The sequence below is a fragment of the Takifugu flavidus genome, chromosome 4 (assembly GCF_003711565.1).
Source record: "Takifugu flavidus isolate HTHZ2018 chromosome 4, ASM371156v2, whole genome shotgun sequence".
Classification (NCBI taxonomy): Eukaryota; Metazoa; Chordata; class Actinopteri; order Tetraodontiformes; family Tetraodontidae; genus Takifugu; species Takifugu flavidus.
This window is the reverse complement of record NC_079523.1, coordinates 17,499,678-17,516,016: the sequence shown is the minus strand read 5'-3', so window position 1 is coordinate 17,516,016 and position 16,339 is coordinate 17,499,678. Positions and strand designations below refer to the sequence as shown.

The following is a 16,339-nucleotide window of genomic DNA, read 5'->3' as shown; positions in this document are numbered from 1 at the left end:
TCATCTGAACTTGCTTCCACTTGTTCTGGCAGAAGCCTGCCTTCCCTCTGTGCCCCCTTTGTCTTTGTCTTTGTCATCATCCATTCTTCTGTCACCACTGGGATGCTTCTTTTATCCTTTTAGACTGCAGTGATGATCATAATTCTAAAAGATACTGACCAACTCAACCACATAAGCAAACTCAATATCACCTTCGTTCCGTCTTCATTAACTGACTCTGTAGAAGACATTGATTCCTTGTTGTCTTTTATCTTTTTCAAATTAAAAAGTGATAAAATGAACATTCTCCTCATTGGTTCAAAATCAATAGAAACCAAAACATATAATTTGTCTTTAGGTGTTGACAATTTGACTGCCTTCCTCAAACTCCATGGTAAAAAATTTGGGTGTCATCCTCAACAGTGCTCTTATTTTTTTTAATTCCCATATCAATAACATCATCAGGTTTGAATACATCCACTGAGGTAAAATTAATTCCTTGAGCCCTTCTCTCACCCCCATACCATTTCCATCCTCATTCCCAGCCTTGTCACTTCTTCCCTGGGCTACTGCAATCCTCTTGGTTTGGCCTCACACAGAAATCCATATATGAACATCAGCTGATTCATGATTCAGCTGCTCTCACCATCACTACTCCATCCACAACGTTAGTCCTCGCTTAGGAAATGATTAGGAAATTACTGACGCGGCATGATGCTGAAAGATTACTCCATGCATTCGTTACTTCCAGACTGAACTACTGGAATTCAATATTATCAGGATGTCCAAACAACTCTTTGAGAAGCCTCCACCTGATCCAAAATGCTGCAGCTAGAGATCTGACAGGTATTGACAAAAGAGATCACATAACTCCTAAACTGGATTCTCTTCATTGGCTGCCTAATAAAACTGCAATATTTTTAAAATCCTTCTTCTGACCTACAAGGTCCTCAGAGGCCTAGCTCCATCCAACCTGGAGGAGCTAGTGACACTTTATCATCCAAATAGACCGCTCCGCTCTCAGAATGCTGGTTTACTTGTGGTCCCCAGAGTCTCTAGAGGTAGAATGGGGGGGCCGAACATTCAGCTACCAGGCCCCCCTGTTGTGGAACCAGCTCCCTGTCCAGGTACGTCAGGCTGACCCTATCTTTACTATCAGATTAGACTTCAGACCGTCCTCTTTGAGAAAGCTGATAGTCAGTAATTATGTAGTTCAAGTTATTGTTCCTGCTGGAAGGAGACTTAGTGGCACCTAAAAGCTGAAATGCCATGAAGTGTTGGTCCCAGAGCTGTCTGTGGCCAAAAAGCTCCAACGGCTTGGTGGTCATCCCCTACACCATTAGCAATGTGTATGACGACTGGGAGAGGCAGATTATTGAAAATGCCATACAGTCCTTCCACAGCACCACCTGCATCCGCTTCGTGCCCAGGACCAATGAGTACGACTACATCATGGTGGAGAATGGAGACGGATGTTACTCCTCTCTGGGTAAAGAGGGGTACGGACAGGTGCTTTCTATCAACAGACAGGGCTGTGTCTACTATGGAGTCGTTCAGCACGAAATCATGCACGCTCTGGGTTTCCAACACGAGCAGACCAGAAGTGACCGCGACTACTACGTCAGGATCAATTGGGAAAACATCTACTCCGATATGGCCTTCAACTTTTACCTGCAGGACACCAACAACCTGAACACTCCATATGACTATGGCTCCATCATGCACTATGGAAGAACAGCCTTCAGTATGTATAATGGTGTGGAAACCATCACCCCAATCCCAGACCCCTATGTTCAGATTGGCCAAAGGGACGGCATGTCCTATTGGGACATCCAGAGGGTCAATCTGCTCTATGGCTGCTGAAGACAAAGTTCTCATCCAACACAAATGAAATTATGTCCCACCTTTAATTCTACTAAACTATGACATGTTTACTATTGATCTGTTGTAGATTCTTTAGTTAAATCAATGCAAATCCTGCAGAATAAAGTTGAGTTTTAGCACATTCTTTCTTCTTTTGCCTGTATTTGTACTTCTACAAAACTTTAAATTAATGAGTATGAAGGTAGTGAAACGGATAACATTTTCTTACAATCCCAAATGCTATTCCACTACAATCTGTGCAATTTAGAGTAATAGCAAATAAGTTTTTTCCCTTCATCCCTTTCTAATGGCAAATAAATGCTGAAGATCCACCTACATCTTTGTTGAATCTCCTCCAGTACCATGTCTGATCTTCCTCCATCTACTCACATATAGTATTTCACTCCTTGAACCACCTGACTCTTTGAAATCTCATCTGAACTTGCTTCCGCTAGTTCTGGCAGAAGCCTGCCTTCCCTCTGTGCCCCCTTTGTCTTTGTCATCATCCATTCTTCTGTCACCACTGGCATGATTCCTTTATCCTTCTAGACTGCAGTGATGATCACATTGGTCCTGGAATTTCTTAAGTTCTGTACTTCGACCAATCCATTTCATTTTGTACATTATTCCTTTTGAAAACATGAATAATGCTCTGAGAAGCCTCCAGCTTATCAAAAATGCTGCAGGTAATGTTCTGACAGGTACTGACAAATGAGATCATATGACTGCTGTGCTGCCTTCTTTTCACTGGCTGCCAGTTAAATCTAGAATAGTTTTCAAAGTTCTTCTTCAGACCTGCAAGGTTGTCAGACACCAAGCTCCATCCTATCCAGAAGAGCCAATAGTACCCTATAATCCCAATAGACCGCTCCATTCTCAGAATGCTAGTTTACTTATGGTCCCCATCATTAAAGTAGAATTGGTGGCTGACTCCCTCTCTACTTTTAAGATAAGACTTTCTCTTAGATAAAACCTTCCTCTTTGAAATAGCTTATAGTACAGAATTACTGTAATGATCATATTTAGAAGATCCTCTAATCATTAGGCTACCGTCTAGTTATGCTGCTATCGGCCTATTTCGCCAGATACAGAAACATGAGGTTTTTGTTGCCTCTCCTCTCCTATAATCTCTTATACTGATAGCCCATTTTAATTAACGTATTTAAGTGATTTCTTTCTTCTCTGCCCAGCCAGCCATTAGCAGGAGGGTCGCTTCATATGAGCCTGGTACTGCTCAAGGTTTCTTCCTGTTAAAGGAAAGTTTTTCCTCGCAACTGTTGCTTGTTGAGGGTCAGGTCCTGGGTTTCTGTAAAGTACCTCGAGACAATTTTGATTGTAAAAAATGCAACGATGATTTGATTTGGATTTGAGCACGCTGATTTTGTTTATCTACTGACAAGCAGGCACAGACTGAACTCCAAAATGCACACACGAGCAGAACTGAACTCGGACTGGTGCTGCCAGCACAGCTGTGGATGGGAGAGCGAGAGAGTACAGGTGCGCGTAGAATCAAAAATTGCAAGTCTAAACACCAGAATGAGCCGACCTCAGACCACATTGGTTTCTCAATGAACTGGCACAGAACATAGGGAAGAAACCGGCTTTTAACTGGCAGACGACGAGATGATGAGAAGCAGCTGCCCAGGTAAGGTGGGAGGAAAAAACAGATCTCGGCTCCGCCCAGCATGGAGCAAAACATACACACATGGGGAGATACCAACAAGACACATAAGGGGCAGGGGAGATACAGGCACCAAGAAGTAACACTAACAGAACCCACCCCCCACCCCCCTTCAACGGGAACCTCCTGGATACCAGGATGTTGTCCCATTGTAACAAGGAACAAGGAATCCACGAGCGTCCTCGGATCCATACCCCTTCCCAGTCCACCAAGAGTTGGAGACCTGCACCATGCAATGCACCATGTAGGCAGAGTGATTATCAATAAACCGGGGGCGTGGAAGGTGGGGACAGAGGACTGGTGGAAAAAGGGTTTAAGTTGTGACACATGAAAGGGGGGATGAATCCTTATTGAGTCTGATCAGACAGCGAATGGACGAAAATCCTTTTGATGGGTAACGGAACAAAGTAGCGAGGTGTAGTTTTGCTCGACCCAGTAGTCAAGGGAACATTGTGGTTGGACAACCAAAACAGACTGACCTGGTTGAAAATGGGGGGCTTGCGGCAGTAGTGGGCAGAGCACTGGCTGGTGTTCTGAGCATGCTACAGGGCTGCCCGAATACTCCTCCAGACCTCCCGGGTCCTTTAGATGAACTGCTGTATCTTGTTCATGCACAGCAAGTAATGGGGGGTTAGCCTAGGGAGGCCTCAAAAGGGAATAAGCTGGTAGCAGAACTGATGAGGGAATTGTGGTCATATTCCACCCATGGGAGATGAGAGCACTATGAAGATGGATGGGTTTTATCAACACAGCATAGGGCTAACTCCAGGAATTGACTAGCCTGTTCGATCTTCCGTTGGATTGAGGGTGAACTGGGGTACTGTCAGACACCAGATCAGCGGGAATGCCATGAATTCGGAATTCGCGTTTGAACAAGAGGTTAGCGTTTTCCAGCTCTGTGGCCCTGTGGGGAGCTTGGGCAAGGCTTAAAAATAGGCAGCTTTGGAAAAACAATCTACAGTCACCAAAATAACTATGTTACCTTTGGACACAGGAAGGCCAGTAAAAAAGTCATCATGATGTGGGACCCTGGTCTACCAAGGATGGGTACATCTAGAGCAGTCTCGCTGGGGCTTCATGCCAAGCCTTAATCAATGCAAACTCCCGAGCTTCCCTGTCCTGAGTAGGCCGCCAGAAGTAGCAGCGGATAAGGAAATTGGTCCTGTTCATTCCAGGGTGGCAGATGAGCTGGGAGGAGAGCCCCTATTGTAAAACCTAAGAACGGACAGAGTTAGGGATGAATATACAATTGGATGGTCCAGTACCTGGATCAGGGTGGGATTCTGTTGCTGAGCCTCCCTGACAGTCTGCTCCACCTCCCAAGTGAGCATACCCACCACTCAATCAATCAATCAATCAATCAATCAAAACCTTGTTCAGGACACAGATAACTTCCAGAGGCCCTGTAGTCCAAGGCAAACTGACAGGGTGGAAGGCGATGGTAAAATCGAATTGGTCAAAGAATAATACCCATGCTGTGGTCTCTCCATATGACAAAAGGTTGTGGTGCCCCTAGTGAGTGTCGCCACTCCTCATACGCCAGCTTTAACGCCAACAGCGCACTGTTCCCCACATCATAATTCTGCTCGCAAGGGGTGAAACTACAAGAGAAAAAGACACAGAGGTTAAGTTGATTTTCAGGGCCAGTGTACTGGAACAGAACTGTACCCACCCCCACATTGGAGGCCACCATAAAGTGTTTACTGGGGTTGGGCTTGACCAGGACCAGTGCTGAGGAAAACCGCTGCGTCATGTTCAAAGAAGCCTTGTTTGCCTCAAGTGATTAACTAAAGCTCACATTTACAGAGGTGAGTTTAGTAAGGCATGAGGCGATCTTATTGTAGTCTTGTATAAACTGTAGTGTATTTTTTCCTAGGCTTAGAAAGCTTATGTTATTTTAACTATCTTCTAAGAATGTGAACAATGTAATGTGTTATATTAAGAGAAGACCTCAAGACATGAAGTCTATGGAATAAGGAGAGTCTGTGCTCTAATGATGATCTGGCAAATGTCATAATAAGTGATTGATGAAGACTTATCTGTTCACAACTGTCTCAATGATGTATGAGGTGTGATAACAATGAATATAAAACACTGTATGAAGTACTAACAAAGTCTGCACCTGTTTTTAAAAAAACAAACAAAAGAGAAGCATTCCTAACACCAATAAAAATGAATGATGGGAAAGAGTAAACACAAAGGGGGAAGGCACTGCCATTTTAGACACCAATAGAAAAGGTTTATGATGAAGTCACATCAAAGTAATCCACCAATAGAAACAAAGTGTTAGGTCTGGGTTTTCTCCGGGACCCGAAAGCAGGCAAAATGCAGTGGGAATAATGTCCAAAACCAAGTTTTATTAAAAGATCAAACAACCACTAGCTCAGAATGATTGCCTGAGAAAATGAGGGTTACAGGGGCTTTTCTGTTCATTACCCGAGCAATGATTCTTTCATCCAGAGCGGAGGCTGTTATGAGTGTTGGAGGGGCCTCCAGCGAACAGCCGATCTGAGCTGCAAGATTCTCATCAAGCAGATTGTCCTGGGCTCTGGAGTCATCCAGAGATCTAAAAGAGAAAACCCCACTCACAACACATAGTGAAGGTGATAGATGGAGTCGATTTAACAGCTGGGCCTTGGCCCGTAGAACCCCAACCATTACTGACGGGCCCGGTCTTTTGGCCGCAGTGTCCACGCCGAAACAAAATGTCCAAGTTGACCAGAATACAGACACTCACCTGCTTGAATCCTGTGGAAACGCTCATAAGGTGTTAATCTGACATGTCCCAGCTGCTTTGGCTCTTGCTCCGCACGTTGAGCGAAAGAGGGTGAGGTGCCGCATAACTGGGCGAGTGTGGTTCATGTATGCTGTGGCATGGGGGACACCAGGGAGGAAGCAGAGGTGTGGATGGCTCACTCCCGACATCTTAAATGGTTATCCAAGGAGATGGTGAGGGTGAGAAGGATATTTAGGTCATGAGGGCAAGCTCTCCCAAGCTCATCCTTGCTCATCTGTGCAGGTTTCCTGACAGAGATTCAAGAGATGAGTGGCCACATTACCAGAACGGTCAGGGTGATCGGAAACCATCTGGAAACTCTCTTCCGACTCCCCATACAGCAATGACCGGACCAGACCAGACCAACTGCCTCTGTCCAAGCTACGCCTTTCCATGGAGTAAGTTGACAAGATAATTTACTTTGGAAACATCTGCTGCAAGCAAGAAGGCTATTGCTGGAAAATCAAACTGCACTGGAGGAGAAAACAACAACACTTCTCCAGGTCACCCTAGAAGGGCTCGGGATCACAGACACGAGCGTCTCACAGCGGAGCAGCCCCAGCCCCGCTGTTGGCAGATTCTGGGTTAGGAAAAGCTGTGCCAGTGATCAGGTGAGCGAAAGCTTACAAAAAATCGAAAGTCTAAACACAAGATTGAGTCGAGCTAATTAGGTTTCTCAACAAACTGGCACCGAACCTGGGGAAGAGACCAGCTTTTAACTGGCAGATGATGAGCAGCAGCCACACAGGCAAGGCGGTGGGGAAAAAAAGGGTCACGGCTCCGCCCAGCTTGGAATAATACAGACACACATGTGGAGATACCAATAAGACACACAGGGGGCAGGGTAGAGACAGGGACCAAGAAGGAGCCCAAACAGATTTACTGTGAGCATGTGAAAACACCTTTTGGGCATGATGCACCTTTAGTTACTGATGAAAATAGATCTAAACCACTCTGAGGATTCAATCAAACAGCTGTCAATTAGGCAATTTTGGTTGTAACAGACGTAATATAAATAAAAAAGCAACTGAATAATATCGGACCTTTTAAACCACTGGTGTAAAAGGCCATATTTATCATAGAATGATTTAGATTCCAAAAATTCCTCTAAAACTCCATGTCTTACTTTATAAGCCTTCATCAATTGGGTGCTGAAGGCCCCTAAACTTTATATAACCCCAATCCTGAGCCCTGTGCACTTAAACAATAAACTTAATGAAATAGCATTAAAGACAAATAAAGAATAGTAATTTTCTGCATTTGCTCCTCCTGTACTATGACTGCTGAGATGAATGGACATAAAATGCAGAATAAAATCTTCAGGAATGTTTTATTTAAGTTGCACATTTAAGTTTTAAGTTGCACATTTACAGTTAATCAGAATAATCCGATTAAGTTAAGTTAACATTGTTAAAATAATACATTTAGCAGGGTAAATGGTTCGTAGTTCATATGTTTTTGTTATGAGATTTTGTAGTGTTAAATCTTAAAATAAATAGTGCCCGTTGTCTACTAACACCTTGATGACAATTGGACAGTGTTGTCTTCCACAATGAGAGTAGAGAGTTAACTGGAAGTTCTGAGAAAGTCCTAGAGAACAGAATTGAGTCTGAGGTTGATTCACATGCTAAACAGGACTGCTGCATCAAACCAGGAGGAACTAATGAAATGAAAATCCTTCATTTCAACATTTCCCTAACCTGTTCATGTTCTTCCTGGAATTTTGAATCCTTACAGATCTGACCAACAACACTTCAGGTCTGAAATCGGAGCTATGCTGTGCTCCGCCCTAGAGAGCTTTAAAAGGCCTGGGGACACCTGAGACACCTCATTGTGCTCAGACATCATCTGCTTCACTGCTTCCTCCACCCGTTCAGTTTTTGCATCCATTTGTTATTCCATAATATTTTGCTTTAGTTTGCGTCTCTTTTATCCCTGTACTTCCATCATGAGTCTCAGCCGTTCCAAGAGAATTAGCTCCAGCAACTCGGTTCGAAGCAGCAGTGGTGGACTCGGTCGGCTGAGTAGCTTTGGTCCAGTTCAAGGTGGATTCAGTGGCATGTCCATGGGCAGCTCTCTGTATGTAGGCACCAATGGGTATCTCCAAAGCCCTACAGCCCCACTCACACCCCTGTCAGTTAACAAAAGCTTACTGGCTCCCCTGAACTTGGACATAGACCCAAACCTTTTCATAAACCGGACTCATGAAAAGGAACAAATCAAGAGTCTCAACAACCGTTTCGCCAGCTTCATTGACAAGGTAAAGCTTTATTTCTTTTCTAATTAGTAATGCTATATATGCATCTTACATTGTACATCAATTTTCCACTGATGTCATACCTGGTAAAATATTTTGATATGCACATGTGATTATGGTCTTTTAAGTTTATACTCCCCACAGCTCTAACAGTTGATTCCTTTTTTTATACATGTCTTATTAGTGTCAATTGTTGGCAGTTTTGTTTGTTTCTTTGCAGATGAAATACCTCTAGGAGTAGTTTGACAGAACAACATCATGTTGTGATTTAAAAGTTAACTGCTTCTATATGAACAAATTATGAAAATGCACAAGTTGTTCGGGTTCATACCTCAGATCAAGACTGGACTAATTCCTCATCCTAAACTTGAAATGGAGAGTAAAATAATAAATGCATGGGAGCTTGATGTAAATAGGGCACCACAACCTGCATTTAGTTTGTCGAGAAAAGAACGGCTCTATGGTAACCTCAGATATCGACACTGTACCAGCTACATCGTTCCTTTCTCACGGATTAGGTAACACAGTCTGACAGTAGAGACATTGTTCAGCTCTGCAAACCAGCAGCGATACGTTTCACTGTGGGAGAGACAAAGAGCTTTTGTCTAAATGCACAAAACCGACTCTGTGAAGAGGGTTAATGTCCCAAACAGCACCAAGATGAACAAAAACACCACCTAGGCCAGAGATGCACAATATAGAAAATACCTATATCCGCATCCATGTGTGAATTTGTAACAGATAATTTATCAGTAATCACAAGAACCATTAATGCTCATAGTGACAGAAAGACATTTGAGTTAATTAGCTAATTCCTTTGTCCTCAAAGAAACATTCTAAAAAGCTAAAGGCTCTGAATTAAATAAATGAACATTTGTCATGATTAAATGAAATGATGCCCTCATACAGATAAAAACAATGGCTGCGATAGTAAGGCCACGAGGAAGTGTGAAAGATTGCTGATACATGTTGTTACATGAGCAATGTTCCGCTTTTATAAGGGTAGATAAATCATTAAAAACAGATTCAAAACTATGTCAAATGCTTCCAGGGATTGAAACTCTATTGACATACTTGATATTTTAGCTATGCCCCCCTCTTGTCCTATTGTAATTTGATAAATCAGATCAGATATCTGGTTGACTAGTATTTCAGAGAGAACAGAATAGGATCCTCCAGGCGAAAGTGCAATGAATAATTCTGGACCCCTGCATGAAACCCAAGCCCTGTTCATTCAGAATCCACTCAGGCCAATCAGATAAAATTCCGAAATGGTCTTTTGCTTCCTCAAATGATTGAAAAGGGACTAATGTAGGCAGCAGGTATTTACATATATGTTGCCAAACACAGCCTAATTGGATTAAAGGTCTCTATACCAGCAGCAGATGAAGTTCAATAGCAAATGACAACATACATGTTTCCAACAAACCTCACAGGTGCGTTACCTGGAGCAGCAGAACAAGATGCTTGAGACGAAGCTGGAGCTTTTGCAGGGCCAAGGGGCTCGAGGCTCAAATGTGGAGCCCATGTTTGAGACCTATATGTCTACCTTGAGGTGTCAGATGGATATAGTCAACAATGAGAAGACGAAACTGAATGGGGAACTGAAGAACATGCAAGGCCTGGTAGAGGACTACAAACACAAGTAAGAGCCTGTTGTTACTCCCAGTGAACAAATAATGAAGCCTGATGATCAGCAATGACAGTAAAGGATCTGCTGTAGACACCAGCAGCATCAGGTTTCAACAGGGAAACAAACCCAACAGCTTCATATGATTACACCTTTTAGAGCAACATTCCTAGTGTACTGCCTGAATTTGACAATAAATATGTGCCATAAGGCCTCACAAATATTCCCATTGGGTTTTACGAACATAATACTGTTTGTTTTAGTGAAAAATACCCTTACATATGAATATCATATTGACTTCTTTATAACCATACATGGAATTGATACTTGTTAAACAGATCGTTTGTATGCAACCTTATCATGTCTGTCACAGATACGAGGATGAGATCAACAAGAGAAACAACCTGGAAAATGATTTTGTTATTCTTAAAAAGGTCAGAGTTGGCACACAAACACATTCATTCATAAGTTACATTTCTCTGTTTTAAAGCTCATAAATGTCTTTTTTGGTTCAAGTTGCCAGCTACCAGTTTGATGAACAGCATTTGATTTTCACAAATATTAAAAAATGCATTTATATTTGTTAGTTGGGGGCTGATTGCAGCATCCAGTAGGCCATAAAGGCCCCCACCGAGCTGAAGGCAGGCTGGACTATATAAATAGAATCCTCAGTTAAACTGGAAGCCTTTGATTGAGGTCAAACTTGGGTGATAAAATGTGCTGATGAGTAGAAATAAACGTTCATCCCAACGTTGAAACGCCACAAACAATGTTGGGGGATGTGTAAGGTTTCATTTGTGTGTACTGGTGCGTTCAGGATGTGGACTCAGCCTATCTGGTGAAAGCTGATCTGGAGGACAAGGTTGGCTCTTTAACGGATGAAATCAACTTCCTGCGTAACATCTATGAGGAGGTATTTTCCAGGCTTTCGTTGTGACAACACACCTTTCCTCTTTTGCCTTATTTGCATATTTCTGGTGTTCTTGTATTTTCTTTCTGGACACGGATAAACTGTTTTGGCTAATTGATCTGTCTCGATGTCACAATGAAATTAAATTTGACCTTTTATATTTTTATAATACCTTTAACATTTGGTGTGTGTGGGTTGAATAACAAATATTGTATTGTCAGGTGGAAGAGGAGAGTTTTAATGTTGACATAAGTGTGTCTCAATCTGTAATTTGATGTCAAGGTCATAAGCTGAACTAGAGATTGAGCAGTTTCTTCCTCACCTGCTCACGTGTGCTCATTAATGGTTGATCGGGTCTCTTGTTTCCAACCCCAGGAGCTGTGTGAGCTGCAGGCCAGCATCAAGGACACGTCGGTGGTGGTGCAGATGGACAACAGGCGCAGTTTAGACATGGAGCAGATCGTTGCTGAGGTCAAAGCCCAGTATGAGGAGATCGCAGTCAGCAGTCGAGAGGAGGCAGAAGCCTGGTACAAGAGCAAAGTGAGGATTCCTCAGAGGGTGGTTAGGTTCTATCAGGAGAAAACTCTAACAACATGGCAGAGACTCTGAAAATAACAAGGTGACGGTCGTTGAGAAGAAAGAGGACAGCATGCCGTCAACCGGACCAGATGTAGCTTTCATCTTATAGATTTAACAACTCAAATATATTAAAATTCAACATTAAAACAGCTGTGATTTCTTCACATTAGAAGCAACCATTCCATTTGAGCTTTATTGAAAAGAATAATGATCTAGAATTTTGACCCCTTCATTACAACTCAAGGATAACGTCTCCTGTCCTCCTTCGACAGTACGACCAAATGTCCATGCAGGCCACTCACTACGGGGACAAGCTGCGTGCAGTGAAGGCGGAGGTGTTAGAGGTCAATCGCCTGATCGGCCGTCTGCAGTCCGAGATAGAAGCTGTCAAATCACAGGTAGTAAAGCGGCGACGGAAGGTGCGGTCAATTTCTGGAGGGCTTATTTCTGTCCTCTCTCAGCGTGGCAATCTGGAAAACCAGCTAACTGAGGCAGAGGAGCGTGGAGAACTGGCCATCAAAGAGGCCAAAGCCCGTGCCAGGGACCTAGAGGAGGCTCTGCAGAGGGCCAAACAAGACATGGCCAGGCAGCTCAGAGAGTACCAGGTGAGCACGAGTCATGGGAGGGTGAGGAAAAGAAACAGAAGGAATTTCATCCCTTCATCTTAGCTGGGAAAATAGTTACCATGCATAGAAATGTAATAGTTCTTCATTCCTTTTACAAGTGATGGGTCAGTCGTTTACAAAACATTTACAAACTTTTCTGCTTTCCTTAGTTTAAAATTCAATTTGATGCATATAAATGAAACAAGAATACTTTATAGAATTTTAAATGGTAAAACATTTGTTTGAATCTATTTTTTGTTGCCCTTAAAAAAAAAGAAGCACCTATTGGGCTGCAGCTATATGCATTAATAGTTATGCAATAGTTGCTTTTTATTTGAGTTTAAGGACCCAAATGGACCTGTAGAGTTTTAAGTAGGCCACTAAAAAACTGATGTCATCATTTTTGGTGTTATCATTTCTATTACATGTGTGTAGTACGCTTGTGTATAAAACTTAATGTGCGGTGTTAAGGTACATTTAAATTTGCATTTATTCTTTAACATGGCACATGGACCATTAGCTTTGAGGAGACTGCTGGCTGATCAGGCTTAAAAATTCTGTGATGCTCATAAGATCAGTGGTTTAAATGCTCTAGTTCATTCTCCAACAGACAAAACTTTTACTTTCTGACTAAATGGAATATTTTTATATTGCTATTAACCTCAAAAACAAAAACTCTGACTTCCCTTCTGCTTTTTCACCCGAAGGATCTGATGAACGTGAAGCTGGCTCTCGACATAGAGATCGCCACCTACAGGAAGCTGCTGGAAGGAGAAGAAGACCGGTGAGAGAGCCAGAACAGAAGTGCAATTGTGTTTCTGTCTCTTTCCATGCATCTCAACGAAAGTGGGTCTTTTCTTCCAGACTCGGGCAGCATTCCGTCCTCAACATCCAGACGCTTTCAAACTACAGTAAGTGGGAGCACTGACAAACAGACACAGTTACAGCTCTGTGGGGTGGCAGGGCCCTGATATTTCCTCCTAAAGATCTCAAATGTGAGAGCTGGTGTTGCAGATCTAAATGTGGCTCCTGAGTGACCCTTGTTGGTAGAAACAGCTTTTAAAAACTCCCTTCATATTAATCCCATTGCTTGTTTGAGATGGAAGAAAACTCTCCTTTAACAGGAAGAAACCTTGAGCAGGACCAGGCTCATGTAGGGGGACCCTCCTGCTGATAGGGGGGCTGGGTAGAGAGAGAGAAGTTGTGGTAGGAGAAGGGGAAGGACAGGTAGAGGAGAGAATAGGCAGAGATCATAGAGATACATTAATAATACAAGCTGCTGTTATAAGAGTATAGTGGGTCATATAACAGCACAGCTAAGATGTGACCTAACGATTAGACGACCCCCTAAGTATGATAATTTGTCTGTCTATGATAATAACTGGAACTACAGAATTAGTAACAATAAGCTTTTTCAAAGAGGTAGGTTTTAAGCCTGATCTTAAAACTAGCAATGGAGTCAGCCTCCTGTACCTGGACAGGGAGCTGGTTCCATAGCAGGGGGGCCTGGTAGCTAAATGCTCGGCCCCCCATTCTACCCCTAGAGACTCTGGGGACCACAAGTAGACCAGCATTCTGAGAGCGGAGCGGTCTATTGGGCTGATAAGGTGTCACTAGCTCCTCCAGGTAGGATGGAGCTAGGCCTCTGAGGACCTTGTAGGTCAGAAGAAGGGTTTTAAAAATTATTCTAAATTTAACAGGCAGCCAATATAGAGACACCAGTACAGGAGTTATGTGATCTCTTTGGTTGTGTTTGGACCCCCTGATAATAAAGAATTACAATAGTCCAGCCTGGAAGTAACAAATGCTGGACTAACTTTTCAGCATCATGGTGGGTCAGTAGCTTCCTGATCTTTGTGATGTTCCTAAAGTGAAAAAAGGCACTTCTAGAGACTGTTTTAATGTGTGAGTTAAAGGACAGATTTTGGTCAAAAGTTACTTCAAGATTTCTCACAGAGAGACTAGACCAGCGGTCACCAACCTTTTTAAAGCTGAGGGCTACCTTAAGATTCCCAAATGGCTTGAGGGCTACCAGCTCAAAACATATGTATAAACAAATCAAGAAATCAAAAGCATACAATATTCACACAAAAAAAAGCAATAATCATAACTTTAGGACAAGTACTTGTAAATGAATGTGGTTATGTTTCATTGTCAAAGTGACATTTATTTTGTGCAAATAAACATGTCACAATTTCATTTAACAAAAAACAGAACTTAAATTGTTTTTCCCAATACATGAGATTGAGCGGTATAATCAATGATGTATTAGCTAACAAAGGCAGGAATAATTGTCATGCGCAGCCTTGCCTAAGGGCTCGCCTGGATTCTAACCGATAAATGTCCGCACCAAAGTCAGTGGCATAAACCACTGACCTATCCATCTGTATATACTGTAAATAATGTGAATACATATGTGTGAAACCCTAACCCTTTCAATAGAATTTCCATAAGGCGCAGCATTTTTTTTTTTTTTTTGCGAACCATAAGGGCTATTTTTAGAACAAGTCCAGCGGGCAACTGAGAAGGAGCCAACGGGCGACTGGGTGCCCACGGGCATAGGGTTGGTGACACCTGGACTAGACCTTCCTTCATCTCTTTGTCTGATGTGCAGGTATTAAAAGTACCAACGGATACCAGAAGAGCAGCATCTCTCCTCCAAAGCTGCTTGTGAAGACAACTGAGACCAGAGACAGTTCCAGATTCAGCACCCACTGAGACCCAGGCCACACACCCACTCTACAGCAAATGCTCGCAGGACAGTCGGAGGACTTTCACACCTCTTACAATGTAGCTCAAATTTTAAAAAAATGAATATATCAAATGTTCTCTCATGATCCTACACTGCAAATCTATTTAAAAAAGAAACCCTGAAGTATTGCATTGACTATATGAGTATTCAGACCTCTCTGACCCTTGAACTTTAGCTCCCATGTACATTGATTATAGTTGATATTTTCAATATCATTATCACTATTATTACGGCTAATATTATCATTGTTATTACAGTACAGCATAAAGGCCACAACATAAGGAAATGTGGTGGGAAAAGGGTCTGAAAACTTTCCAAAAGCTCTACAAATTTACTCCAGAAAAATATCCTACAGTTTATTCAACTACATTTCAGATCAAAGAAAACTTTCGATTTTTTTTTTTTTATTTTTTTTAAGTTTTGCAGCTTGGTTTCTTCTTTCTTCTTTCTTTTTACTCACCAGATGGTAATTTTTCAGTAAGAGTGTGAGCGGTCAAGAAAACAGGGGTCAGAATTTTAATGTGATCCAAAAACTCACCAAAGAATGAAATATTTAAGTTGAAAACTGTTATTAAGTCAAATAATTGTGTGAAAACAAAATGGTTACCTTGTTGGAGATTGGCCAGCTCATAACGGGGAACGTGGTCTCAGTGTGCCTGTGTGCACCCCACAACGTGCTCCTGATCTCCTCCTCCAGCATCTGGCAGCATCTGGACAGTCTGTGGTGAGACAAGACGGTGTCTGGTGTCAGGGGACAGGTGGACTTGTGGACTCGGGTCGCCCTCATGAAGTTTGAAGGTTGGCTGTAGGTCATTTTGAAGGGGCCGTGGCAGGAAATTCCCTTCACCTAAAACAGGAAATGACCAGCAAACCATTCCTAATAGTAATGTGTACCACACAAGTGTAAACATATAGACTAGTATACAGCTAAAGTATATATATGGTTAATTGAGATTGATCGAGTAGATGATTCATTAAGTATTTGAGACATTAATTAATCAAATATAATTTTGTGACACACATAGGGTAGTAAATGTATTCATCTTGCTGTACTCACCATTTGGGTTTCATTAGCTTAACTTTAGTCTGTGGAAGGAAATGGTGACACATTATTTGGGGTGACGTTTAAAAATTCTGGTTTTAATGATTACCGTATATTAGATATTTATAGTTTGTGGTTTTATGATACCTGCATGAAAACATTGTGTTGTGTATATACATGAATAAAAATAGAGGTGAAATCACACATCTCTGATTTTATCCTTTTTTTCATATTGGATTGCGATGAAACTTGAAATTGAGATTCA

The 16,339-nt window shown here is 42.2% G+C and overlaps 1 protein-coding gene, 1 long non-coding RNA gene and 1 pseudogene across 2 annotated transcripts; 2 read left to right on the top strand and 1 right to left on the bottom strand.

The window, feature by feature from the left end:
- The first annotated feature begins 1,045 nt into the window (after positions 1-1,045).
- Positions 1,046-1,976, top strand: LOC130524011 (high choriolytic enzyme 1-like; annotated as a pseudogene).
- A 3,884-nt stretch (positions 1,977-5,860) lies between these two features.
- Positions 5,861-7,681, bottom strand: LOC130524650 (uncharacterized). The gene is made up of 2 exons (XR_008950177.1): positions 6,261-7,681; positions 5,861-6,089 (listed from the first exon to the last, which is right to left on the bottom strand). It is a non-coding gene; the product is annotated as an uncharacterized LOC130524650 (long non-coding RNA).
- A 435-nt stretch (positions 7,682-8,116) lies between these two features.
- si:dkey-222f2.1 (keratin, type II cytoskeletal 8) lies at positions 8,117-16,280 on the top strand. The gene is made up of 10 exons (XM_057030955.1): positions 8,117-8,559; positions 9,993-10,201; positions 10,560-10,620; positions 11,004-11,099; positions 11,472-11,636; positions 11,948-12,073; positions 12,137-12,280; positions 12,988-13,064; positions 13,145-13,191; positions 14,895-16,280. Exons 1-10 carry the CDS (start codon positions 8,248-8,250, stop codon positions 14,996-14,998), a joined length of 1,341 nt encoding a protein of 446 aa, XP_056886935.1. The 5' UTR covers positions 8,117-8,247; the 3' UTR covers positions 14,999-16,280.
- Positions 16,281-16,339: the final 59 nt, after the last annotated feature.

Bases quoted from the DNA above. Each gene is read 5' to 3' on its own strand.
- si:dkey-222f2.1 (XM_057030955.1), top strand. From the start codon at position 8,248: ATGAGTCTCAGCCGTTCCAAGAGAATTAGCTCCAGCAACTCGGTTCGA. The intron at 12,281-12,987 runs GTGAGCACGAGT...TTTCACCCGAAG, and splicing joins GGCAGCTCAGAGAGTACCAG to GATCTGATGAACGTGAAGCT. The intron at 13,192-14,894 runs GTAAGTGGGAGC...TCTGATGTGCAG, and splicing joins CCAGACGCTTTCAAACTACA to GTATTAAAAGTACCAACGGA.